Source organism: Poeciliopsis prolifica, unplaced genomic scaffold (assembly GCF_027474105.1).
Source record: "Poeciliopsis prolifica strain line A6 unplaced genomic scaffold, Auburn_PproV2 SCAFFOLD024, whole genome shotgun sequence".
NCBI classification, from domain to species: Eukaryota; Metazoa; Chordata; class Actinopteri; order Cyprinodontiformes; family Poeciliidae; genus Poeciliopsis; species Poeciliopsis prolifica.
The window spans coordinates 5,371,521-5,397,956 of record NW_026562399.1 but is presented as its reverse complement, the minus strand read 5'-3'; the positions used below and the strand labels follow the sequence as shown (position 1 = coordinate 5,397,956).

The 26,436-nt window shown below is 40.4% G+C and overlaps 5 protein-coding genes across 9 annotated transcripts; 1 reads left to right on the top strand and 4 right to left on the bottom strand.

Annotated features, from left to right (window-relative positions):
• Positions 1-378: 378 nt before the first annotated feature.
• On the bottom strand, positions 379-6,003 carry LOC129370571 (GTPase IMAP family member 8-like). Its single transcript, XM_055046640.1, has 3 exons — positions 5,979-6,003; positions 5,267-5,308; positions 379-2,961 (listed from the first exon to the last, which is right to left on the bottom strand). The coding sequence occupies exons 1-3, from the start codon at positions 6,001-6,003 to the stop codon at positions 833-835; spliced, it is 2,196 nt and encodes a 731-aa protein (XP_054902615.1). The 3' UTR covers positions 379-832.
• Positions 6,004-9,283: 3,280 nt separating this feature from the next.
• Positions 9,284-10,301, bottom strand: LOC129370657 (odorant receptor 131-2-like). Its single transcript, XM_055046775.1, has one exon. It carries the CDS (start codon positions 10,268-10,270, stop codon positions 9,284-9,286), a length of 987 nt encoding a protein of 328 aa, XP_054902750.1. The 5' UTR covers positions 10,271-10,301.
• Positions 10,302-11,869: 1,568 nt separating this feature from the next.
• On the top strand, positions 11,870-21,911 carry LOC129370695 (GTPase IMAP family member 8-like). Of its 5 annotated transcripts, none has more exons than XM_055046847.1 (4): positions 11,870-12,061; positions 18,865-18,979; positions 19,181-19,717; positions 19,891-21,911. In XM_055046847.1, exons 3-4 carry the CDS (start codon positions 19,192-19,194, stop codon positions 20,730-20,732), a joined length of 1,368 nt encoding a protein of 455 aa, XP_054902822.1. In that variant the 5' UTR covers positions 11,870-12,061; positions 18,865-18,979; positions 19,181-19,191; the 3' UTR covers positions 20,733-21,911. The 5 variants fall into 5 exon arrangements, with proteins under 5 accessions (XP_054902822.1, XP_054902826.1, XP_054902823.1 ...); XM_055046851.1 differs by lacking the exon at positions 11,870-12,061 and adding an exon at positions 12,068-12,191; XM_055046848.1 differs by lacking the exon at positions 11,870-12,061 and adding an exon at positions 12,068-12,272.
• On the bottom strand, positions 13,569-17,634 carry LOC129370696 (GTPase IMAP family member 9-like). The gene is made up of 4 exons (XM_055046852.1): positions 17,237-17,634; positions 16,947-16,985; positions 15,820-15,924; positions 13,569-15,290 (listed from the first exon to the last, which is right to left on the bottom strand). Exons 1-4 carry the CDS (start codon positions 17,256-17,258, stop codon positions 14,518-14,520), a joined length of 939 nt encoding a protein of 312 aa, XP_054902827.1. The 5' UTR covers positions 17,259-17,634; the 3' UTR covers positions 13,569-14,517.
• A 1,131-nt stretch (positions 21,912-23,042) lies between the features above and the next one.
• Positions 23,043-26,136, bottom strand: taf9 (TAF9 RNA polymerase II, TATA box binding protein (TBP)-associated factor). The gene is made up of 7 exons (XM_055046699.1): positions 26,019-26,136; positions 25,055-25,136; positions 24,819-24,955; positions 24,613-24,747; positions 24,462-24,543; positions 24,275-24,388; positions 23,043-23,765 (listed from the first exon to the last, which is right to left on the bottom strand). The coding sequence occupies exons 1-7, from the start codon at positions 26,052-26,054 to the stop codon at positions 23,608-23,610; spliced, it is 744 nt and encodes a 247-aa protein (XP_054902674.1). The 5' UTR covers positions 26,055-26,136; the 3' UTR covers positions 23,043-23,607.
• Between the last annotated feature and the right edge of the window lie 300 nt (positions 26,137-26,436).

The window sequence follows — 26,436 nt, the reverse complement described above, 5'->3', positions numbered from 1 at the left end:
ATTTCGTATTGAGGGGTTGAATATTTATGTTTTTTATCAAATTAACCTTGTAACAATTATTACCTGTTTTCCTGAGACAAGATCCCCCTTGTTTAATTCACTGTTTTTGGTGAGTTCCGCTTTAATCAAGCCGTACATTACAAGGCAACAGTGCTACCCACTGTAAAAAGAGTTTATGTAAGTGAAACATTAGTCCTCCCTTTGTTCACAAATGAGATCAAGAATAATCTTTAGGAAGGAATATCCTCTATCAGAACCAGATCATGATTGGAGTGCCCCGTTCTTCCATCCAGAGTGCTTATTGTCTCTTGCAGTCAGTAGCCATGCATTGAGGAAACATCAAACACATCACAACGTTTTTTTTCTGTGACCTTATTTGATTTTATTTCAGAACTCACAAACTATTTATTTTAAGCAAATATCATTTAAATCAAACATATTTATCAAAGTTAAGACCAACGTCCCCTTCAAAGTAATTGATTACATTAATTTTTCTCTTTTTGTTTAATTTTTATTCTTCCAACACAACAAAACAGATTTCAGTTATACATCTAAGGTTTCATTTCATACGTGGTAAGTTAAATCACTGTATCTTCAATTGTCTTTATTGTTTTATATGTATCTCACCAGTTTTCTATCCACCAGCTCTACCCACCCCAGAAATCACATGTACAGTAAGCAGTATTGATTACATAGATATGATGAATTAAACATGTAACACCTTGAAAATGATGATTCCTCTGAAGGTCTATGAACAAACATGATTAAATGATAGAAAGGTTATTTCATTTATTCCTGAAATAACCTTCAGGTGACTCAATAGCGTAAATATTCACTGAACTTTACAGAATTTCTTCTTCACTACGGCCACTGTAACTGCACCCACCAAGCCCACACCAAGCCCAACACCAACTCCTATAGGACCAAATGCAGCTCCAGCAGCAGCAGTAAGAGCAACTTCAGTGATAATCCCAGTAGCAGTTGTTCCTAGAACGATTCCAGCAGAGGCCAAAACTCCATGGATGAAGCTGTTGTCTTTCTCAGCCTTTCTTCTTGCTTCATCAGGACTCATGTTTGGATTTTCCTTCTGCAGTTTTTTCGTTTCTTCCTTTATGGCTGCCTCTGCTGCTTTCAGCATCTCATTAGTGTAATATTTCTCCTCTCCTCCATTTTTCTCAACCATATTGTTGATCTTTTCGAGAAGCTCTGTGACCTGAGCTGGACCTTTAGCTCTATTGTTGAACACATGGTATCTTTTACCACACTGATCAATGAAATCCTTCAGGGCCTTGTTTCCATTGATTATTGTTTCAGTGGAGACATCTTCCTCCTCCAGATCATCTCCATGAGTGAATAACACCAGAATGTAATCTTTGGAGTCCTTTCCAAAGATCTCCTGGATGATTTCCACCATTTTTTGTTCTTCTTCTGTGAATCTGTTTGGCTGGATCACCACCAGGAACACATGAGGACCAGGAGCAGCAAATGAGATGCATTTCGCGATTTCTTCCTTCACCTGCTGTAGACTTTGAAAAGTATCAAACAGACCTGGTGTATCAACCACACTCAGCATTTGATTGCTTATCACTCGTGTTTCTTTTTGACACTCATTTGTAACTGATGAGAAGCTAATACCAGCCTTAAATATTTTTTCTCCTAATAGGGTATTTCCTGAGGCACTCTTCCCGGCTCCAGTTTTCCCCACTAGGACAATCCGGAGTTGTTCTCTTTTAAGTCTCAGGCCTTCTTCCATCATCTCTTTGGTGTAGCAGTTTCCTCCATTATTTTCAACCATCGTCTTGATTTTATCCAGCAGCTCTTGTGCCTGAGATGGATCCTGGTTTCTGTTGTTGAAGACATGATATCCTCCTCCAAACTGATGTATGATGTCATTGAGAGTGTCATTGTTTTCAATAAGGTCGTCAATGGAGACATCTTCATACTCCAGGTCGTCTCCATGAGTGAACAGCACCATACTGTAATTCTCTGATCCTTCTCCAAAAATTTCCTGAATGCTTTTCACTGCTTTTTGTTCTTCCTCTGTGAATCTGTTTGGCTGGATCACCACCAGGAAAACATGAGGACCAGGAGCAACAAGTGACATGCATTTGAGGATTTCTTTTTTCACCTGCTCTTGATTCTGAGAAGTATCAAATAGACCTGGAGTATCAACCACACTCAACATTTGACCATTAAACTCTAGGGTTTCTTTTTGACACTCTGTTAAAACTCCTGGGGCGCTAATACTAGATTTAAATATTTCCTCTCCTATTATAGTATTTCCTGATGCACTCTTCCCAGCTCCAGTTTTCCCGACTAGAACAATCCGGAGTTCATTTTCTTTAATTCTCTGAGCTTCTGCCAGCATCTCTTTGGTATAGTGGTGTCCTCCATTGTTGTGAACCATCCTGTTGATCTTCTCCAGCAGCTCTCTGACCTGAGATAGATCCTTGTTTTTGTTGTTGAAGACATGATATCCTCCTCCACACTGACGTATAATGTCATGGAGTGTGTCATTGTTTTCAATAAGGTCGTCAACGGAGCAGTCTTCATCCTCCAGGTCGTCTCCATGAGTGAACAGCACCATGCTATAACGGACTGATTCTTCTCCTAAAAGATTGCGGATAATTCTGACTGTTTCTTCATCTTGTCGTGTAAAATTGTTTGGCTCGATCACCACTAGGAACACGTGAGGACCCGGATCAGACAGCGAAATGCATTTAGTGATCTCAGTCGTCACCTTTAGTGGCTCTAGTTGAGTGTTGAAGAAACCAGGAGTATCTACCACTTTCAGAGGTTGGCCTTCAAAATCTCCTGATTTTTTCTTATTTTCCAGTGTCACTGATGAAGATGAGGACAAAGATTTAAATACTTTTTTTCTTAAGATTGTGTTTCCTGTTGCACTCTTTCCAACTCCAGTTTTCCCAAGAAGAACCATCCTGAGAGCTGGTTCCTCTGGTTCTGTTAGGAAAAAGGTCAAATACATGAGGAGGTATAAGGAGAGTAACAACATTATGTTTCAAATCTTTCATTTCTTTAAGCTGCGTTTTTATCAGAACAAAAGGCAACTTCCTAATTAAATATCATTTGGCTTGAAAGAACTAAGAAGGAATATTTAAAATTATTAGCCTTCATAAGTTTAACTTTATAAAATACCCTCCCAGATAAATGATGCAGCTATAGACTTAGTATTCAGTAAAAAATGTGAGATTTCTATTGTTTTTGTTTACGTCGTTTTTCTGACAGTTCATCACTAAATTTTATTCCCAAAAACCGACTAAAATACTTAGACATACAAGGCTGATCATCACTGTGAAGAAGTTTTATTCGTATTAAATGATGTTCCTTTATGTGTCATATAAATGTAATGTTTTTTGAATCACAGTCAAGATGTTTTTCTGTGCAGCTGGAAACGGTGTACAAACTAATGAAACAAGATTTGTCTACTGAAGTAAGTTTCCAGGGTTGTTGAACTTCCCCAGACAGTTATTTGGGAACTTGCTGTTTTTCCCGTGGCCTTCCCTGCATGGAGATAGAGTGTTTAGTTTTCACCTCCCATAGACATTACAGTGAATGAGCATACAAGGTTTCGTATGTTTTCCTTTGTTTCTTTTGTTTGGTCTTCGAAGATTGAGTCTCCGCCTCGGTAGTAAAGAGAGATGAATAAAGTAACTATGCAACTCTGGGTTCCTCAGAGCGGATCCTAATTTGTGCCTAATGCAGTATATTTCTTGCTCTCCGTCTGCAGATGTATTAAAGATTGTTTTTGCTCCTTGACTTTTGTCTGGACCTCAGTCTCTGAATTGTGCACTTCACATCACCCTTTGACATGTCACTGTCAAGATTTATGTTTACAAAGAGCATTCAGGAAAGAATGGAAAAGCTCTTCTTTTGTATTTTAAGTAGTACAAGAGGAAATCCAAGTCAATAATACATCCTGATGGTTTTATAGATAAGAAAGAACTGGAACTGAATGACACCAAGATGGCTGCTGAACAAGCTTCTCAAACATAAAACATTTACAAAATTCAATTCCATAACTAAAATATACAATAATGGATTAAAAACTCTTTCTTTGTGATCAATAAATGTTGCTGAAATAACAATATCTCCATTAAATAAGCCACTAAGACGTGCTTTCTGTTGCATCTTCATAAGCAGATTATTTGTCAAATCATAAAACAAACATTGAACTATAAAATAAAACTCTTCCTTAAGCACATTAAGCTCACAAAACCACAGTTTGTTTCCAGCTCCTTTCTCCAGAGATCTCTGCCTTCTGTTCATATTTAATTGAATATTTTAAACAGATCCTCAATTTGAACATAATTTCTAAGTTTGGGTTTCCTGCAACTGACACACAACTAAATGATCAGCAGAATTACAGAGTAGCTGAAACACTGAATTCCTTCAAATTTTGTCAAAGCTGCTTTTGAATCAGAATAATATTAACAAACTTATTTGATGCATGATGATGGCACTGCTTGTTCAACTGTTTTTATTACTTTGTTTTTTTGTGTTTTTGATGTAATGCCCTTTGAACTGTTGTTTATGAACCATCATAAACATCCTTGAATGTTTAATTTCCCTTATGAAAGAAAACGATTCGGTTTTGTATCGATGTAGATTCTCTAACTATGTGAATGGAATGATGACCTCCCTATAAAACTGTGCTCCTTGTCAGATTCTCTCTCATGGTCAACTCTCTATTACCTGTTTTTCACAAGACAAGTATTTTCTTGTATGTGTTGTCTTTTACATTTTATTAAATTTACCATGAGATTAAAACATTTCTGTCTGCACTTTCATTTTGTTAGCCGCACCCATGGTCACTCAAGCTGAGAGGGAAAAAACCTGTTGAACAGGAACATGAGACGTTCAATGCGTGAAATGGTGGGCAGACCACATGATTGATTACAAAACACAATGCTTCCTTTCTCTAACATGGCCTTATGTGAAGATACTTGTGAAGAGGAATTAAGCAGAAAGTAATTTTCAATATCTTTCCAAATAAAATCTAAAAGATTATCAGAAAGATCTGTTCTGATCTCCTCTGATCAGACGACCACATGTTTGCTGTGGAAAAGAGTCCACCAGGATTGATCAGAGCTCTGTAAGATATTCATAGCTTGGGATGTTAGACATACTAACTCTGCTTTAAACATCGTTACAACACTTTCCCTGACCTGCTGCTGGTTCCTGAATCCAAATGGTCTGGAATTTAGTTTTAACATTCTGAAAAGTAAAATATGTGCATTAAGTTTACCTTCTGTTTCTGTTCCAGTAGCTCCAGTCATCTTCATTTCTTCTAAGAAATAAAATGTTTACATATTAGAAAACGCATAATAGTATAACTCTTCATGGTTATTGAACCCGGGGCTCATCTAAAACTCTAACTGGGAAATTATAAAGCTTCTCTTAATCTGATGCAGTGCTGCAGCTTCCTGAAACTGACTCCCAGTTAAATCTGTTTTCAACCACTAAGGTTTGCTGCAGCAATGTTTCCTTTAACTTTCTCTGCCTTTAGTTTGCTTCTGGTAAAATTGACATTTACTATTTTTTGATTACCAAGCAAACAACTTAGCCAGGGTCACAACTTTAAACAAACTGAGATGAAGACTGTGAAACATTTACGTTTTTAAAATGATTAAATACTAAATACTGAATTTATAAAAGTCTACACTCCAGTGAAAATAAAACAGAAAATATCCTCTGATATTAATAGAAAGTTGAAGCAGTGAGCTGCAACACACAACCTCATTTATAAAGTTACTCAATGGTGAAATCTGGTGATCTTCTTATAATTTGAAATCTTTAAACTTTAAAGATAGTAATATGGAGGTACTGAACAATGATGTGTAGAAATAGTTTGAAAACATTAAAAATGAGAAATAAATATATTAATTAGATAAAATGATATAAAAAATATATCTAATGAGGAAGAGAGTCAAAAATATGAACTAATAAATGTTTCTTACTAAGAAGAGGAGTTTGATCACTCATGTTTGGTCTCTTCTTGTTGCTCCTTGCAGTTGTTGCTGCTGCTGCTGCTGATCTGAGGCTGAATAGTTTCTGTTTCATCTTAGCTCAGATATATTCAATCTGTCACATGTTCTACCTGTGAACATGTGACATCTGGTGGTTAGAAACAGAGCAAGTGATGGTGTGGTGATGAAACAGAAAATTACAGGTGGAGTTTAAAATGTAACAATTTTATATTTACAGAATCTCTCTTTAAAGTCCAAACCCAAACCTAAAGTAATTCTGCGTTGTGCATCTCTGCTCCTGCAACTTTTATGCTTCCAAGTTATTCCTGTAAAGCACAACTGCATCAAGACTGTCCTGTTGTGAATTCACGTTTACAACTCAAACTCCCAGAAGTCTTTTAACTGCTTTTTAAATTAAACCCAATATCTTCTGAAGACTTTCTTTTTCCCAAAGCTGGATTTAATAAAGCCTCATTATTTTCATGCTGAACCTTCAGCTTCACCAGCTGCTCAGATGAACACGTCTTCACTCTCCATGTCTGGACTGATTTTCCCTGTTCTGACATTGTTCACCATCAGCCACATTGTGTCTTGCACCACTTTGTTGAATGAACGGCCTGGTGTTGTATATGAATACGATTTAATGCAATAAAGTGTGAAACTAAAATGACAGAAAACACTGAAAAATACTCAGGATGCAAATGACATTACAGCCGGATAAACATTACATTACAGAGATACGGTGGATTAAATGGTTCATTTAAACTTGGGATTATCCAGAGATCATTTTGACTCAAAGTTTAGACATGTTTGCCAAGATATTTCGGTGTGTGGCTCCACCATGTCGCCAAATACAATTACTAAACTTTATAAATTAGCTTACATTAATAAGCTGGTTTCATTGGCGATCATTTGAATCACCAATAGATGAACTCAGACCAGGCTTAATGTCCTAAAACTTCATTGTGAAGGTCTGGTGGTGAGCCACAATCAATTACCTTTAGATGAATCTGTTTTAAGTTGATATAATTTGGTTTAAAGACACAAATTAAACACAGTTTGAGTCAAATGTTCTAAATCTTGCTGACTAAATGTGGCTTCACCATGTGGCCAATAGGATGATTACACAGTGGATGGAGGTGAACTCTCATTTATCCATGGATTCTTCTATGGTCAAGATTTCTAAGGGTATGTAAAATTTGTCAGTTTGTGCTAAGAATCTGAAAATAACACCAAAGAACCAACCTTGCCTCTCCTTTGAGCTGGATTTTTTTTCATGCTGTTCTGTTTAATTATGAATGCAGAAAACAATAATAAACTTTAAGAGCACTGAGTCTCAAAGTTTGATTTAGTTTTATTCAAACAAAGAAGCACAGATTCTTACCAAACTGAAGAACGACTGAGACTGATGTGTTTCACTGGTGTGAGCAGTTTAGTTGATGATTGGGAAAAGTCCAAATGTTTGTATTAAACACAAACTGGTCCAAAAAACCAGAATGGGGCATATGAAGATATGTAAAGTGTCTGAAATATTAAAAATAATTCAAGAAAACTATCCTGAAACTTATGAGCTCATTTGGATCAAAGTGTGACTTTTTTTTTTAAAGTTTGGAGATCAGATGAAGGATGAAATTTTTATCATTTTTATAAATAGCCTCCCTTCCTCTCCCCACTTCAACCAACCACCTGGTGTGGACATTGACAAAAACTAGCTATGTTTATGCCACACATAAACAAACATGTCAAAATTGCTACTTAGCAATTAGCAAACTTTATTAATACAAGCTTTGTTGCTGTGTTCCAGTAGAAAAGGAACTGACCCACAATCAGTTACTTCTCAGACTAAGTATTTTGAATCCCTCTTGATGCTGGCACAGGTTGCTGAAACATTCGTCTTCAAGTGCTCTGTGCAAAATAATTTTCTGCACTAATGTGAGTACGTTCCCAAGAAAAAATAAAATTTAATCAAAGAGACTCTGATGCCAGGCGGCTATGTAAGGAACCGTTGATTTAATACACACAAGAACAGAGGATTTTGACTTGTTTACTTACAACTTCAACATAACTGATCTTGGGACGACAAAAGTGCTGCAAGGAAAGCAAAACAGAGGCCTCACCAAACCGATTACCTGGGAATCATGACCGTTTTTGAGCAGTTCCACAGCAAATGTGACATAAAAGACAAGAAAACATTACAGGCAATAGAGAAAAATTAACAGAGTGGAAAATATGACCCATAGAATATAAAAACATAGACTCAGCACAGCAAAAATAATTAATAAATGTACTTTTTTTGCACTACTTGGCACTCAAAATACACAAAAATGATATAAGGGCTCTCTCTGTGCGTTTTAGAGCTGAGCAGTGAAATGTGATGAGGAGCAGAACGATGAAGATGAAAACCAGAGAAAATGACTGATGCTCTTTACTCTGAGTTATAAAGACATTAAAACTTTCAAGACTTTAACATGTTATTGATGGATTTTTTTATTTTAATGATAAACTTAAATAAAATCCAATTAGTTTTATTCGCCAAACTCAAACCAGATCAGTTTTCTAACCTCCAGCTGCCCTCTGACCTTTCAGCAAGGCAGGATAATTACTACCTTAGAAGGAGGTTTAATGTGTAACCGCTTCAAATGACAAAAACACAAAACTAAAAAGTCACAACACAATAAAGAGACATAACAGAGAATTGGAATAAAACTAAAATGAATCAAGTTATTATGAATCAAAAACATGTTTAAACTTAATTAGATGTTAGCATTTAGAGGAATTCAGTGTTTGCAGAACTTTACTGTGATTCCATTTTTATGCAGATAGAGAAATCGCTCTAAAGCTATAAATGATCCAGTTTCATTTAAACATCCTGGATCTCAGCCTGAATCTGATTATGATAGAAATCTGTTTTCCTTCCTATTAAATATAAACATAATAACAATCCTGATATTTCATATTCAACATTAAGGCAGGAAGGTTCACTAAACACAGCAGGATTAATGTTCAGCACAGTCAGATTAATGTTTCAGATGTTTTTTAAAAAAATCAAAAACCTGCACTTAAAGGCTGCAGGTTTCAACAAATTACTCCAAGTTCTTCATGAAAAATCGGCTTCATGTTTTAATAATCAGATAAACATGTTTATAATCTCCTGAAGACATTCTGCAAATAAAAACATTATTATTTTTCATTTCCCATATATAATCGGTTCAGTGAAAACAGTTGCAGATTTATTTGCTGAACATTCTGACTTCCTCCCATCATCGTCTTTATTTTCCCAGTTTCTAGTGAACGTCTCAGCTGATCTGGACTCTGGTTCTGTTCTTGGTTCTGGTGTCGAGAGCGGAGCCTCTGCACCGGCAGATGAGGTTCATGATGAGGACGGGCCGGATGTTCTGGTCTCTCAGGCCGTAGATGAGCGAGCTGAGGCACTTGGGGAGGATGATGATGGCCATGTAGAGGCTGATCTGCAGGCGGACGGCCGGGACGCGCTCCAGGTTGCCGGTGATGACGATCAGCAGCGAGTTGTAGACGGTGGAGGACATGCTGAGGCCCAGCTGCAGCAGGTGCAGCAGCAGCGTGCGCCGCGCCCGCACGGCCGACGCCTTGTCCGTGGATGCAGAGCGCGCCGCCATGATGATGCCGGCGTAGGCGAACGAGATGGTGGCCGCCCCCAGCAGGAAAAGGAAGTAGGTGAAGGCTCTGTCGTAGAGGTCAGACACGGGGTCGATGAAGGCGCTCTCATTCCCGCAGTAGTGCACCATCTGCATGACCCCCAGGTCAGCTAACGAGAAGCGGGACAGCATCAGGCTGAGCTGGATGATGACGTGGGAGGAGCTGAAGCCCCAGATGACGCAGATGGCGGCGCCGGTGTTCTTCAGGGTGACAATGGCGCTGTACCTGAGGGGGTAGCACACCGCCACGTACCGCTCCAGGCACATGCTGACCAGCGTGACCACGGACACGCAGTGGGCCAGGCTGCTGAAGGCGGTGAGTGCGGCACACACCGGGTACAGCATCGTGAGGCTGACCGCGGACAGCAGATACATGGACTGGCTCTGGAACATCTGCACGGTGTCCACCAGCAGCAGGTTGAACAGCAGCACGTAGCGGGACGCCTCTCTGAACAGCGGCCGGCTGCGCAGCGTGTACAGCATGGTGAGGTTGATGAAGAGGAACATGCAGCATGGCAGCGTGGTGACGATGGTGAACAGCACCAGGCCCAGGATCCCCTGGTGAGGCCCCGTCACCGTCACGTTCAGCGCACTCCTCCTGCTCAGCATCACTGCATCATCACACACCCAGCAGGGCCACAGAGGTCACCGCCACTACACCCCGGCATCATCAGACTGGCAGGGCGACTTCCTGTCATCAGCTTTTATCTCATCCTCTCTCTGCTGCCACCAGCTCAGAGCTGTAAACATCACATGACCAGAGAGCAGCACCGAGTCATTAACATCATTACTGATTCAGAGGGACGTTACACACTTTATTGTTTCTGGTGAGAAACAAAAACGTTTACATCCAAAGTTCCACAAATGGTTTCATGATAATGTTCACAAAGGTCAGACCTGCTGATTCGTAAAAAACACAATTCACTGAATGAATAAAAACAAAAGACCACAGCTGTTCTCTTCCTGATGATGCTCTCTGAGCTTTTATACGTCTGTCCTCTAAAGGTTGATGGTTCTCTTCCAGATCTCTGAGGATCTTTTCAGTTTTGTCTGCCTAGTTGGTTGGTCATCATGTTTATTGGTCTGGAACAGGGAACTCAGCAGAATGTCAGACTCTTCAGTCCCAGAGTTAATGAATCTGGTCAAACGTTAGGCTGTTCCAGGATCCAGGTTATGATGCTTCATGTTGGCTTTACCAACCAGCTACAATGCTGCTGCCTGTTTCAGTCTTTGCACAGCCTCCATCTTGGTTCTGGTCCGGTGGGGTAGACCCTGACCTCCACTGGTCTGAGATCCGGATCCTGAGCTGCTGGGATCTCTTCCTACTGAGTTCGGACTGAAGTTTTTACTGAGATAATCAGAATGTTTGGGTCTGACCTATTGGGTTAACACTGTGCTGTAGACAACTGAAAACATCCTGACCTTTGACCGTTTGGTGAAGGCTGAGTGACAGGATCAATGATATATCTCTGGTTTCAGAGTTTTCCGAATCTTCACCTTTTGTCCCTGATGAATTGTTTTTCTTCCAGTTGGATCTGATCTGATCTCGACAGCTCGATTGCTTCTGTCTGTCTGCTAGCTTGATGCCAGTTCAGCTACATTTAGCAATAGACATAATAAATGAGTAGACCCTGCATTGGGTTGCTCTGGTCAGCGGTCAGCCACTCCAAGATGGTGAAATCACATGTGATTCACACATTTCCACATGTGGAAATATATCACATGTGCATTACTGCATTACGTTTTATATGTGTATCATGTGAAACAGATTGATACATAAGATACGTGAAACACATGTGGATCACATGGCATACACATTTGCAACACATGCCACAGGTGTGAAACAGTTGAAAATATATACAATTATAAAATAACGGGACCACCTTTTTTTAACCATGGAAATTTCCAATTCATATTATTCACTTTTCACAATGAATATGAGGTCACATGTCAAGCTCATGTAATCTTCTAATATACTAAAGTAAACTTGTAGCTATGAATCAAGACTTCCAAGACAAGTATATATGTACACAAAAACAACAATTTATTTACTTCTGTTTGAAACTGTTGGGAACCAGAAACAACTTTTTAACATCTGGACGCCATACAGATTCACCCCAAATCAGACCCAGACAATAAACGTCACTATCCTGTGACAGGCTAAAAAAAAAAAAAAAAAAAAACATTCAACTTAGTAAAATTGTGATCACGCAGTGTTAAAAACAGTAACAGGTTAATTTGTACTTTTCAACTGGAAGAATGACGTCATAATAGCGTCTGCGGATGAGGACTGCACGCGCTCCTGACAGGGAGGGAGGCTGGAGAAATGGCGGTTTTATCATAACGGTCCTCAACTTTCATTGAGACTGAAAACAACAGCTGCCGTTTGTTTTAGCCGAGGTAAAGTTTACGTAATGAAGCGTCGAACCATCAAATCCGCACTAATTTGTTTTGGGAGCCGTAAGACTCAAGATAATGCCGTAAAACTGTGAAGTCGGCCAGCAGTCAGTTGTTTAGCTAGCTTAGCATGGTATGTCACTTCCAGTAGCATTACTTTCCATATTTATGTAGCTGTTTAAACATTTTCGATTCACCTCGAGATTCAAATCAGGTAAGACATTTCTTATCAATGGTTTGGGAAAAAAGCCAACTCTAAGTCCACTTTATTCATAAAAAAGAGAAAGACAGAAAGCACGCAACTTTTTCTTTTTCCATTTTTTTAACCATCAGCTGTCTGTCCAATGGCGCAAAAACAAGAAGAATCTTCTAGAGTTGATGGTTGGCCTTGAAAACATCTTGCGAGATTTTAGAAATAACAGAAAATATTTAGATATATATATATATTCTAAGCAGAGCTTTAAACCCTTTATTTTGTATTATTTTTTATCTTATAAAGCGTTTTAAACTTTTACTTCACACCAGTTGGTAATTTTTGTAGTTAACTATAAACTTTACATTATTGTTAAATATTGTAAAGTTCTGTTCCGGTTCTGGATTCTCCTTGATATTGAACATTTATCCAGGAACCTTTAAAGTGGTTCTGGTTCTGACCCGGTGGACATGAACCTCTGTTGGGCTTCATGTGTTTGTGTATTATACAAGGGGTTTACCACCCTGGCCCACAGGGGCCCGTACTTTAACTATTCCACCTGAATGACTGGGTGACCAGCAGGTATCTGCAGCACCTGGACCGTACAGTTACTGCAGATTAATAAAAGTTGTTTCCAATCTTGAAGAATTAAACATTAAAGTCATCAGCATTAACTGGGTGGTCGCCGTGGAGACGGTGTGTTGAGTGATGTAATCCTCTGGGTGTGATGATGATGATGAGGAGCGCTCCTTCCTCCCCAGGCGGCTCATTTGACATCATTAATTATTAAAGCAGTAAATATTGACAGCAGCTCTAATGGAGGAGATTCTCTGAGGATAAAAAGTTCAATAACTTAGAAAAACTTGTGCAGAGGAACAAACAGCAGCTGGACGATTCCTCAAGGTTTTACACTAAGTTTGATTTCCCTGAAGTTCTGCAGGTTTCAGTTTATCACGTCATTTTATTTTCACCAAACTTTCTCCACTTTGAGCTAAACTTTTACATTTTACAGGAAACAGTTCTGATATTTCTGGTTTAATATTTAGTCATATTTAATATTTAGCTCGCCTGAATCTGCTCGAATCTGGACTCAGCGAGCAGCAGGAAGAACCTGCAAACGCGGGGAGACAGAATGAAAACCCAGATTATGAGAGGAAACCAGAGATTATCCGTCTGCCGGAGCGAATTCTGGGTTTGGTTCGGGAGCGTTTGATGGGTCACAGTGGAACATTTTCACGGTTCTTCAGCTTCACGGATCTGTGGCGGCTGAAGCTGCTTCCGTCTGACTGATTCTAATGAACACACACATTCCTCAGATTTAGAAAGCTGTTTCCTCCATTTATTATCAAAAAGACACGATTAAAAGTCTGACATGTAAAACAGTAAAAGATTTTGAAAATGTTTCATCTATAACACTGTGTAAAAGAAATATGTTTTAGGACGTTTTCTATGTTTTTTTTCAACTTGATTAGGATTACTCTGCACCTTTTAATCCAACTATCACATCCATTTTTCTCAGGTTATTATTACAATTTGATTCAGACTGACCATCACGTCTTTATTGAGCAAAATTCAGGTCATAAATTTTGCTCTTTGCTCAGCAGCAGGACGTCTCTCTGCAGAGTCCAACCAGCCGTCGTGACGTCATCCGCCGTCCCAAACTAATGTGGAGCTCAGTTCACAAAGTTCACCTCACTGAACGAAACCAAAGGGATTTTGGTTTCAACATGACCCTAAAGCAGTTAGAAAATCCTAGACAATCTTCAGCTCTCTGCTGGTCAGAAGCGTTTCTGTTGAGGTCGGCAGCATTTCTCCTGCAGGTCTGAAGCAGAAAAGGTTCTGGTTCTGATGACTTCAGTGAACACCGCAGAATTAGAGTTCGGCTCATTATCACTCTGACATTCACAACAACTTTCATCAATTATCAACTTTTGCTTGTTAATGTTTTTATGAATAAATAATAGATATTATCTATTAGACTTGGTTACAGTTAGAGATCAACAATGAAATGATTGGTTGCCAGTTCGGCGAGGAAAACCCCCTACTAGGCAGAAACTCGTTGTTGTAGCAGAAAGTTTTAGTTCCTTCAGGAACCTCCAGGCTTAATGTTTGGTCTTCTGCTGCTGAAATGTTTCAGTTTGAAGGACTTTGACTGGACCGCAGTGGTTTCTCAGAGGAACCTGAGTGCGGACCAGAACCTCCAGGCTGGACTGTTCATCCAGATACTGATGCATGCTGGGTAATGAAAACAAAGACTTCTGGGTCTTTAGGAGCTGATCTTCACTTTCAGCGTCATGGAGAACTGGCAAATATCCTTCATTGAGTCCTGTGCAATGCTCTGCTCTATAACATGGCGTCTCCTGTGCTGTAACCTGTTATAGTAACGCTTAACTTCCTGTATCTCAGCCTGGAGTTTTCTCTTCAGCTTGGACCCTTCAGCATGAGCAGCAGTCAGCAGCTGTTCATATTTCAGCTCCAAGGCTCTGGTCTGCTCCTCCAGCTGCTTCTGGTAGAACGCTTTGAGCTCCTCCTCTCTGTGCTGCAGCATCTCCACCACCTGCAGGTAGGTTGGGTTGGAGTAGAACTCTCCTCCGTTCTCGGACACCATGCTGTCCACCTTCTCCAGCAGCGCCAGCACCTGGCTGCGGTCGTGGGCCCTGCGGTTGTTGAGCACCAGGTGTCGGTTGTTGGCCCTCTGCAGGACGCTCTGGAGCTCGGGGCCGCACTCCTGCAGCTGCAGCTTCACGTCTTCAGCAGCTTCATCGTCGTGGGTGAACAGAATCATGGTGTACCTCCAGGCGTCCGGCCCAAAGATGTCCTCCACCTGCTTCACCGCGTCCTGCTCCTCATTGGTGAAGGGCCCCACCTTGATGGCCAGCAGGATGGCGTGGGGCCCCGGGGCTGACATGTTGATGCACTTGGAGATCTCTCTCTTGATGTAGTCTTCGGAGAACGACGTGTCAAAGAGACCCGGCGTGTCGACGATGGTCACTGTTCTGTCAAACACTTCGCCTTCCTGCTTACAGCACTGCCTGGTGACTGGGAGAAACACAGAGGACACACTCAGGATATGATGACATCATGATGTACTGATGACATCATGATGGTCACAGTGGGATGGTGTCTGATCAGCATTGAAAGCTTGGGATGAAATTATTACAGAGATGCACATCTTATAACTAAACTGGATAATATTATCAACCAGTTAATATTAGTAGTGTTTGGTTATTTACAGCTTGTGTATAAGGAGGGGCTGGTCATATGATAGTAATACAGTGATAATAAAATACAGTTTATGGTCATTCAGCAAATCATAAATTTTAAAAGAAATTGATCCTTGATTGATTGGGTGGATTACTGTGAGGAAGTTCATAAAGAGCAGCTAAAATCCTTCATCTGATCCAGAACACTGCAGCAGAGTTCTGATGGGAACTAAAAACACAAATCAGATTTTTGCTGATTTGTTAATCCAGATTATAATCTCAGATTCTCACATATAAAGACCTTAATAATCAGCTCTGACTGGTGCAGATGCTCCATGTCTACTTCAGAACAGAGATTTATATACCTGAGGACTGACTGACTGCGGCTCCGAAGGCGTCTCTGCCCAGGATGGTGTTCCCACTGGAGCTCTTCCCTGACCCAGTCTTCCCAACAAGAACCAGTCTGAAAACTGGAGAAGGAAAGTAAACCAAGTCACAATGATTTACTCAATATTATGCTTTCTTAATGAACACCTCATTTTACTACATGTGATATGATTTCTCTAATAAATCATGTCGCATCTCAACATGGTTTAAAGAGGCAGTGTCATGTTTTCTCACTACATAGTATAATTTTTACTAACATAATTCCTGGAGTGTAATATAGTTACAATCAGCAACTATTTTACCTTCAGTTACTATTAAAATACTCTCTGTATCAAATGTGACTTAATAAAAATTTTACTTTCTGATTTAATGCCCTGAAATTGGGGGTCTGTCTCTTTAAGAAGCTCCACCTCCAGGAAGTCATCCCATCATGGCTCCTCTGTTAACCCTTTAACAATGTCTTTTTGTTCTGAACAGTAACTCCTATAATGAGCTCAGCAGCTGTTTGCTAATTGCTGCTGGCTAGTCTGAAGGAGCTGAGTGGGGAAGGAGCTACGCCCTGTAGGCGGGGCTAGGTCCACTGAGGCATTTTATATCTGAATGGTTGCCATGGAGATGAAAGGATTTTTCTCACATGAAACAATCAAACCAACATGGAAAAACATGAGAACATGATTGAAGACAAAAAGCAGATTTGACATGATACAGGCCCTTTAGCAGGTTGTATTCATGCCATATTCTCAACCAGTTAAAGATAATTATTATATTAACTTATGAAAAAAGGAGATATTAACTGTACACAATATACAGAAGTGAGTAGTGACAAGTTGCATTTACCTAAGTTACCTTTTTTTAATTAAAAATACACTTCACAGAGAGTTCCACTACACCACTTTCACTTTTATTTCTATATTACAAAGTATCACTTCTCTAAGTTCAGTAAAACTTTCTGTAGTAGTGGAGCCAAAAATGGAGCAGCAATCCACAGTGTAGCGTTGAAGTGAGACCTCTTGTTTGTTCAGCAGCTTTGTTGTGATATTTTCCTGAGTCTATTGCATACATACATAAATATATATAAATATATATATAGAGAGTAATATAATACCTGGAGGGCGGTCCTTGCTTCTACTTCTTCCTCTTGGCTCTGTGGAAACAGATGAACATGGCTGAGTTTGCATTGCTGTCAAAAATCCCTCAGTTTGTAGAATAATATTAGGAAAACATGCAATCAGTTACAATAATGTGAAAGCAACGCCAGGGCAGGGGAACCATGGGAACACAAAGTTACATTTACTGCATGTTCTGTCGTAACAGACTAAATGAGCCATGAAGCAACGAGACTCGTTTTCAAATAAAACATCAGCTGGTTTTATAACTACTGGTTAGTAAACTTACCAAACCCCGCGGCCTGCGCCATGTCGTCCTGTCTGTCTGCTCGGTTCGCTGGAGAACACGGAAGAGAACAACCCGGAAATGTTCACCTGTCTGAGTTTAGAAGCAGCTAGGACAGGCCAGAAACAGCGACAAGTCAATAAAACCTCGAGTTAAAGGGTTGAGAAAAGTCCCCAACAACATATTAAGTTAAAAACATCAAGAGGAGAAAGTTTCAGAGAAAGTCTCTCAGACGCACGGCGGGTTTGCATCATTTCCCCACCGGCGAAGACGCCGGAGTCAGTAAATCAGAGTTCAAGCGGAGTTGTTCCTTGAACTCCGAAGATGTGTGAAATAAAGAATTTCAGACATGATTAAACGTAGTGTCTCAATCTGAGATTATATACCCAACCTACGCTACGAGTCTGAGCAACGGGGAGTTAGGGTCACACTTACATGGTTCATTACGGTAATAAAGCTGCAGGGGTAGTGACAGGAATCACCTGTCACTACCCCATATATATTATAGAAATAAACCTTTCTTAATTTTACAGTTTTGGAGATAGATCCAGGTGTAGTGTAGCATCATCAATATCCACTTTGCTGATTTTAGTTTTTACAATTTTTTACCTCATCAAAGCACCCATTACATGTTCAGGTCAGATGTATTTTATGGAGTTAATAATATTATTGATACACACTTTTTTTTTACTAAATTACTTTTTAATGTAAATAAATTATAAATATATATTTTTGCAAGACAGTATAAATGAAAAATTTCCTGAAAAACATATTAACGGGCAATTTAAAAAAAAAACTTCTTCACTTCTAAATAATCATAAATGTGAATCATTAAATCTGACATTGACACAGCAGGAGGTCCCACTCTTCTCGTCTCTTTAGGTCAGTAAATGTTCCCCACAGAAAGCAACCAAAACATCGACATGTTTTCAGTCGTAGCAGATTTTTGTAACAGTTTGATTTCCCATAGTTGAAAGTAGAAGTTCGCATTGAATAAAGACACATAGACTTTTTTTATACTTATTTTTTTTTTTTACTTAAGTTAAATTATAACAAACCTTTTATTTTTAGATCAGTTGGAATCACCAAAATTATCTCTATTTAATAAAAGGCTCAATAATGAGACAGGCAGCAGCAGAGCCAACAAAAGCGTTCCTGTTGTATTACCGTAAAGTACAATGTGAAGGCTCAGACAATATTTAGCCCAGCAAAATAAAGTCACCTGACTTCAGGGAGAGAAACTGAAATTAAGCTAAACTTCGTCACGGTAAGACACTGATACTGTATATGCATAGAAAGTTCTACAAGGAAAAGAGAACTATTTATTAGAAAATCAGCTTGCAAACCAGTCGAATTGAATGTTTTGATCAAATAGAATCAAAGCCGCTGGAGATTTCTTAAAAACTCCCATGCATCTTAAAGAAACCATTGTGTTTGTGTACCTGACAGGAAAATGTTCAATTTGAAAAGTTTTCACTCGTAGGTTTTAACAGTTGATCAGAGCAGACAGTGGAAGACCTCCTGAATGCCTTTATTCTGCTGTTTGACAGCAAATAAACTGGAACTCAAATAAGCAGGAAACATTTAAAGTGTGTTACACAATAATTATCTGTAAATGTAAACTTCCACAGGAGACTGTGGAGAAACGGTGTCTCTGAGTGACTCTGGCCTGGATGGACTGACGTATCGGCCGCTGCTTCTCAATGCTTGGACCCATCTTAAGACAGGAATGAGGAAAACAGAATGGTTAGTTTTCTTTTCTTAATTTCAGAATAAAACTCACCAACCGACTAATCAACCTACCTACTTCTGAAGGACTCACATTCTCTCATATTTTCTTCTCTCTGCAGTTTTTTATTGTTTGCTAATAATATAGTGAAAGTCAAATGTTCCTCCTGTCTAAGTTACAAACTGTCACCTCTTCAAACCGATTCTCTCACCTTACAGGGTTTTCAACAATGGGCCGTCCTTCCATTGTTCTTCTTGGACATACAGGAGTCGGCAAAAGTGCTTCAGGAAACACAATTTTAGGACGAACAGCGTTTGAATCAAGGCGCACCTTCAAATCTGTGACCACCAAGATAAAGAAAGAAACTGACACGCTGTTTGGCACAGAGATCTCAGTGATCGACACGCCGGGGATTCTGAGTAAAGGCATAAAGGAGGAGATCCAAACCCTCTGCGAGGAGAACCTGAATCCCTCATCCTGTCTGTTTCTGGTTGTAGTGAAAATAGATCGATTCACTGTGGAGCAGCTGGAAGCAGTGGAGACCGCCATCAAAGTCATTGAACCATACGGACTGGGAAAAGCGTACTTGCTCTTCACTGGTGCCGATCGTTTAGACAGGACACTCGAGGAGTTCATCAACGAAGAAGAAGATTCTCCACTTCAGAAGATCGTTCAAAAGTTTGAAGGAAGATACTTTTGCTTCGACAACAATAATGGAGGACAGGATCAGGCCGAAGAACTGCTCCAGAAGACGGGTACTGAAATACGACTCACATTATAACATCATTTAGACAGCAGGGTTCTATGAAACATCTGAATATCGCTGGAGATTTCTACAGAACCTTTATTAGATCATAATCAGCAGAAGAGTCTGATGGTCTTCTGTCTCTGGAATGATCTCTTTCAAGCGTCTGTTTTCTCCTTCCAGGTATCCTGTCTGCAGCTGAAAAACCTCCACCTGAGCAGAGAAAGATTGTTTTGTATGGACTGTGTGGAGCCGGGAAGACTTCCTCAGGAAACACCATTCTGGGATCAAAAAAGTTCAAGCCAGATTGTGGTTTTGAATGCAGTACCAAGACGTGTGACAGCAGGTCAGCCATAGTAGGAAGTCAGAAAATCACAGTGATGGACACTCCAGGTGTGGATGACAGCAGCAGGTCTCCTGAGGAAGTAGCTGGGGACATATTGAAGGCATTTCATGAAGAACAAGTCCATGCCTTGGTCATAGTGGTAAAGATTAGTAAACTTTCTACAAAAGATCATAGCTTTCTTGAGTATTTCCCATCCATGTTTGGCCCTGATGCTTTAGGCTCTACTATGGTGCTTTTTACTCATGGAGATGGTCTGGGAGGTGAACGCTTTGAGGAGAAGATCAAGGCCAGCAGAGAAGTTTCTGAATTGATTAAACGGTGCAGTGAAAGATACTGCGTGTTCGACAATACCCAGAGCAGAGACCGGCAGCAGGTTCGACGCTTCCTGCAGATAGTCGATGAGATGGTTCAACAAAATGGAGTACAACCCTGTGACAGATTAATCCCCACACCTTTTCCACAACAAGACGACGCTTCAAGGCCCAAGTCTTTTCCACAAGGGTCACAGTCCAGGAATGGAGAAGGTCCATCTGGTTATGGGTCAACTGATTCTTTGTCATCTGGTAGAGAGTCATCAGATGAAAGCATTTCCAATTCTTGCTGCCTTTGTCAGTGTCTCAGATGTTTGTTTTGTGGATATTGTCAATCGGGGCAAAATGGTTACGAGCCACTTAATTAGAGAGCATTTCATAAAGACTTATTCTCCTACTTTATAGTTTTTATTTTTTATTTTTGGACAGATATGATACTAGGTATTGTTTCCCCAAGCCAACAAGGTATTGTTTCCCCAACTGGGAGTCGTCGTGAGCCTGTTAAGAGCTAAACTTGGGGCACGGCGGTGGCACCATGGTAATGCGTGGGAGCCTTGCATGGAGCAGCTGGCATGAGTCCCAGGCTGATGACCTTTGCTGCATGTCTTTCCCCCTCCCAGGCCACTTTGTACCACTTGTAGAAAAGTGCAGATTGAACATGCGTGAACAAGCTCATTTACAGGATCTTCATTATTTGACTGGGAGAGGATTTCTCTCTCTGGTGATGTGGAACTGGCTTTGAGGTTATTTTATTTCAAAGGTTTCTGTTAAATCCTCGTTGCAGATGTAGTTAAAGCTTTAAAATAAAAAATAAAAAACTAGATAAATTGGAACCCATGTTTTTAAAACTGACATTGTTTTGCATTTTTAAGCAGTTTGTTGATCAGTGTAATTCCCCAACATTAGAAATCTATTTTTATTCCCCTTTTTAAAAGCGGAGATGGAACAGCTTTGACATTATGGCAATTTCTAAATGATCTGTACACAAGTCTTTGACTCCATTATTAGTGAACAAGTAAAAGAAAATCTGGCTCCAATTTAATTCTTTGATTTGCCAATCAGGATTTTGTATTAAAAAAAGACAAAAACAACAATAGACCTGCATCAGGAAAGTTTCTAAATGACAGAATGTCTGGATAAAATCAGTGTTGTCTTTCACTATTTGTAATTTCTCTAAGGCCTTTGACACTTTTCTACTTGACCGTCTGACAGCAGCTGGGTTTTCTACTCATACTGTGAATAGAACCAGAACCAGACCGATCCGTTTGATGTTTCTTGTCCTGGAGTTCAATTTATTCACAAAGGGGTACCACAAGGTTATGTACAAGGTTCTTTTTTATTTATTTTTTATATTAATGATTTTGGAAATTTATTTCTATGCTGACAACAGTCACATACTGCTTATGTTTTATTGTAAGTTTACGTTTACTGTGACTCTGTGGTGGAACAAAGTGTTTTTTTGTTATGTTTTTCTCTGTATGCCGCCAGTCTACACCAAGCCTTTCTTGTAAATTATATTTTGATCTCAGTGGGATCAACCTGTTTAAATAAAGGTTCTTGTTATTATCATTATTATGTCAAAAGCTCCAATAATACTTGAACTAAGACTCCAAATCTCAGAAGAGTTGTAAAGGAGGCTTCATGGACCAGAGAGTAAAGGAGGAGCAGGAAGTTGAATCTCTTCCGTCCATCCTAACAAAGATCAGATCTCCGTCTCCATTGTCTCTGCGTGGCTGTCCGACAATACGACCAGCCAGAGATTTACAGAGCAGTGGCAAAAGCAAATGAGGTGGATTAGCAGTGCTAGCCAATAGCTGATAGTGGCATCCAGAACATGTTGCTGAAACAACTGGAGTTGGGTCGGACTCTGTGGTCCAGAACTCACCATCTGAACAGAAACTGAAGTTATCTTTGAACCTAAAGAGGAATGAATGATCTAGACTTATAGATCTAGAATCATTAGCAGCTTCACTTGTTCAGCTGGAAACTAGAGATCAGGCTGACCTCTGACCTGACCCTTCAGAGCCACATAAAGACGGTTCCGAAGTGAGCATTTCCAGGATCAGAGGACTGATGCCTGAGCATCAGAGAAACTCATCCAGGCGTTTCTCTTCTTGATTATTGCAGCAACGTCTTCACAGGTCTGGCTAACAAATCAGGTCCAGCTGCAGCTGATCCAGAACTCTGCTGCAGGAGTTCTGACTAAAACCAGGAAGATAGAGCACATCGCCCAGTTCTGCAGTCCTTCACTGGGAGAAGACTTAATCCTGCTAGTAGTTCAGAAATCACTGAATGGAGTAAAGATCTGCTGCTGGATCAACCTACTGGTTCTGCTTCTGTTCTGCATCAGAATCAGAACCAAACAAGAAGACTATGCACCACAGATCTTTCAGAAAACTGAATATCAGCCAAAAGAACGAGTTTCTTCAGATCACGACTAAAACCAGCTGGCTGAATTTGGTCTCTGCTGTCTGGATGTTGATCTGTCAACGTGTCATAATCATACAGCAACCGTCTTCAGTCAGAGGCTTCTTTAGATTAGCTGCAACACTGACTGCTGCTGCTGGAAACCCTTCCTGTGCACAGCATCACCATCCACAACTCTTTGAAGATATGTGGATGATTTGAGTCTAAACTTTTAATTCTCTTGGCAACAATTAAAGAACTTTTGAACAGAGTTGAATTGAAACCATTTATTATTAGTAAGCAGTTCAGCCACGTAGTTCTGTCCCTCTGACCCAAACTCCACTCTGAGTGGATTATCTCACAGCATCTAACAGGAAACAGTAAAACGAGACTTTCTTAAGAATACAAGTGAAAAATACTGGATATCGGTTCAATTTCCATTTGAAAAACACAGAAATGTAAATCTGGGCCGATATCAATATTATTGCTGTTATACCCGATATTTTTTGATATTGATATTTGTCTACCCTTTGGACAATGAAACCGAACCAGAAATTATTCTTTCTTCTCGACTCTCCTTCACTCATTTGTTAACATGGGCCCAGTTCTATTGATTGGACCCATGTATCAGCATCAGTTCATGCTGATACATTTATTTCAGCATCGCCTAATGTTCATCTGTGATCAGTAAATCATTTCTGATCTGAACTCAGTAACTCCAGGTTATCAAAGCGATTTGTTCACGTTTGGTTTCAGGTTTTATTTAATTTATTGGAAATGTGAGCAGATGTTGTCCTGGTTCTAGGAACCAGAGTCTACGTCTGAGTCCAGCTGTGGTCATAAAGCATCGTAGTCGTCGTCGTCTTCGCGTTTCCTCTTCAGAGCGTCTCCGCCGGCGTTCTGAGCCACCATGTTGGTGGTGATCAGGATGTTCTTGGAGCCGATCAGAGACGGGTTGATCAGAACGTTGGACACGGCCGGCGACACCGCTGTTGCTATGGAGACACAAATGACCGCCATTACTCTGCTGCCACAAATCAGCTAATGAAAAACTACAGAACGACTTTATGGAAATTATCTGGTTTCTGTGATATTCTGGTTTTATTGGAAAGTTTAGAAACCATTTCTGATTTAAATGTTCTGATGAAAAACTTTTCCCTTTAGTCCAAAAGACTTTTTTTACTCCAAAATGCAGCCGCAGAATGTCCAAAAGAAAAACAAAGTGCATTCATTGGCATATTGAGTCTACAAAGGCTGATAATCTCCCCACTCGGCTCCTGGATCACTGTTGAAACTTTTATGTCAAATATATATGAATTAAATGACTGAAATTAATTTTCTAACTGCATCTTTGAATCATTTTGTCCAGCTGTGGACTGTTGGACTCTGTCCAATCAGTCAGTTAATGTGTAATTGGTGCTTTTAATCAGTTTTTAGTGAATTAAATCCATGTCTATGGAGCACAAAATGTCACAAAAATCACTCTGTCCTTCTAAAATCTTACTGGTTTTGGTGGTGGCCGTCTGGGAGGGTGGAGGGATTTGGACTGTGAACCTCTGACCCGTCAGAGACACTGGGGTTCCAACCTTGGAGGAGACCGACTGGACTGAAGGGGTTCCTGAGGACCAGACAGAGGGGTCAGAGGTCAGGCTGTGTACTACTGGTTCTACTGGTTCCTCTTCTGGACTTACCCAGTGTGGGCGTTGTGGGTCTGCTGGAGACGGCGCCGACGCTGAGGCGAGGCACCGATATCCGGCCGGCGGACGACGACACCTGCAGGGGAAAAGGAGAGAGGTCAGAGGGCATCAGAGTAGGGGTTTGGGGTGAGGAAGAGGAGCAGACCTTCTTCTGGATGGACTTGAGGCGGTAGTTGGGTGCAGTGAGGCAGTAGCGGTCGGGTGGCAGACGTGGGCCAGTGTAGGGCTTGATGAGCGGCAGTGGCGTCTGGTTCTTCTGCCGCGCCGCCTCTAGCAGGAACTGGAAGCAGAGCACATTATGAACACCAGAACTAGAACCGGACCCTGGGCCACAGGTTAGCGGGGGCTTACGTCTCGCGGCGGCGGCGAGGTGAAGGACTGGTCCATCCGGCACTGGATGGCCAGCTTGATGTCGTCTGCGTCCACCGCAGACTTCTTGGCGTGAGACGCGTAGATCTTAGCATCTTCAATGATCGTCGTCACGTATCCTGGAGACAGCAGGGGTCAGAGGTCACTTCCTGCTAGAGATCAACCTGAACAGGTCAGAGGTGACCTGATCAGAACCTTCTTATTTTTCAGTGACTTACTGTAGGTGAACTCCAGCATCTGGTTGATGACTCGAGGCTCGTACTCCGTCACGCCCATGTCCTTCAGGATCTGGATCATCACCTGGAAAACATGGAGCGGATTCATGAGAACCAGCCTGGTTCTGATGGGTTCTGGCAAGCCTTGGAAAATACTCTGAACTCTTTCTGCATCAATCAGACAGGAAAATATTTTAAATAAAGTTTTTAATGTTTCTGTAAACATACCAGTGTCATCTGGTCTCTCCTTTAGGTGGTGTTTTAAATCTATTGGTAGCTGCTTGTTGAATTAGACCATTACATTAAAACATGGATCGGCTCCTTTCTAACAGTTATGGCAATTAATGTTCAGGTTCACAATAATAATGAGGAATAAAATCAGAGCTATGAAGGATTTTAATCTTAAGCTTTGATTTATTCTGGTGATGCAACATTTATTTTACCAGACGAGTCACATGATTCTCATAATTTCATTTACACATGAAGAAATGTAACAAATTAGATTTATGGAGAAACAAAATGTAATGATCATAATAATAATAAACATGTTTCATCAGCATCTGTTATCACATCACATTAACCAACTGATTAAAGGCTGACTGAGCAGCATAGCCATGTGACCAAATTTTCCACAACACCTCTCCGTTTTAAACCTCAGCAGTTAGCTTTAAGGCTCCAGCAAAAACATAAATATAATGAATCATAAGTATGAATTTACTCTTCTTTAAATGTGCTTTGTGTTCAGCTGAAATCAACAAATAATAATACGTTTAACTTAAATGTTTGTTTTTATTCCTACGATTGAAAACAGCGCGGAGCTAAAAGCTAGCGGCTAACAGCTAAGCTAACAAGTTAAACAGAGTCTCCGTTCATTTTAGCTGCCGTTCAGAACAACTGCTAATATGACAGAAACTGCTTTAGTTCAGTCAAACCAAACTGTTTAATGTTATAAATGTCTGGAAGTTACCTGCGCATCTTTTGGGATAGTTTTCGGTGCAGACATCTTAGCGGCGACTGCTTCTGCTGCTTCACACGAACACACAACACTGGGACCGCAGTGCAGTCTTCCACCTACAGTCTTACACGTGAAACTGCACCACTTCTTCTTCTTGTGTTTATTGGCGGTTGGCAACAAACTTTAAGTAGCATTACCGCCACTTACTGGTATGGAGTGTGGCTCGTGTTGGTCTAATTCTCTCTCTCTCTCTCTCTCTCTCTCTCTCTCTCTCTGTCTGTCTATATATATATACACACACACACACACACACACACACACACACACACACACACACACACACACACACACACACACACACACAACTGCACCACTTTATAATGAAACTGGCTGAAATAGAACAGAATAGAACCAGGATGGTGAAACATCC

Bases quoted from the DNA above. Each gene is read 5' to 3' on its own strand.
- LOC129370571 (XM_055046640.1), bottom strand. From the start codon at position 6,003: ATGAGTGATCAAACTCCTCTTCTTA. The intron at 5,309-5,978 runs GTAAGAAACATT...TTTATTTCTTAG, and splicing joins TGATCAAACTCCTCTTCTTA to AAGAAATGAAGATGACTGGA. The intron at 2,962-5,266 runs GTAAACTTAATG...TTTTCCTAACAG, and splicing joins TACTGGAACAGAAACAGAAG to AACCAGAGGAACCAGCTCTC.
- LOC129370657 (XM_055046775.1), bottom strand. From the start codon at position 10,270: ATGCTGAGCAGGAGGAGTGCGCTGAACGTGACGGTGACGGGGCCTCAC.
- LOC129370696 (XM_055046852.1), bottom strand. From the start codon at position 17,258: ATGGCGCAGGCCGCGGGGTTTG. The intron at 15,925-16,946 runs GTATTATATTAC...TTCCTTCTCCAG, and splicing joins AAGCAAGGACCGCCCTCCAG to TTTTCAGACTGGTTCTTGTT. The intron at 15,291-15,819 runs GTATATAAATCT...TGTTTCTCCCAG, and splicing joins CGCAGTCAGTCAGTCCTCAG to TCACCAGGCAGTGCTGTAAG.
- LOC129370695 (XM_055046847.1), top strand. From the start codon at position 19,192: ATGGGCCGTCCTTCCATTGTTCTTCTTGGACATACAGGAGTCGGCAAA. The intron at 19,718-19,890 runs GTACTGAAATAC...TTCTCCTTCCAG, and splicing joins AGAACTGCTCCAGAAGACGG to GTATCCTGTCTGCAGCTGAA.
- taf9 (XM_055046699.1), bottom strand. From the start codon at position 26,054: ATGTCTGCACCGAAAACTATCCCAAAAGATGCGCAG. The intron at 25,137-26,018 runs GTAACTTCCAGA...CATGTTTTCCAG, and splicing joins CTATCCCAAAAGATGCGCAG to GTGATGATCCAGATCCTGAA. The intron at 24,544-24,612 runs GTCTGCTCCTCT...TTTCCCCTGCAG, and splicing joins TCAAGTCCATCCAGAAGAAG to GTGTCGTCGTCCGCCGGCCG.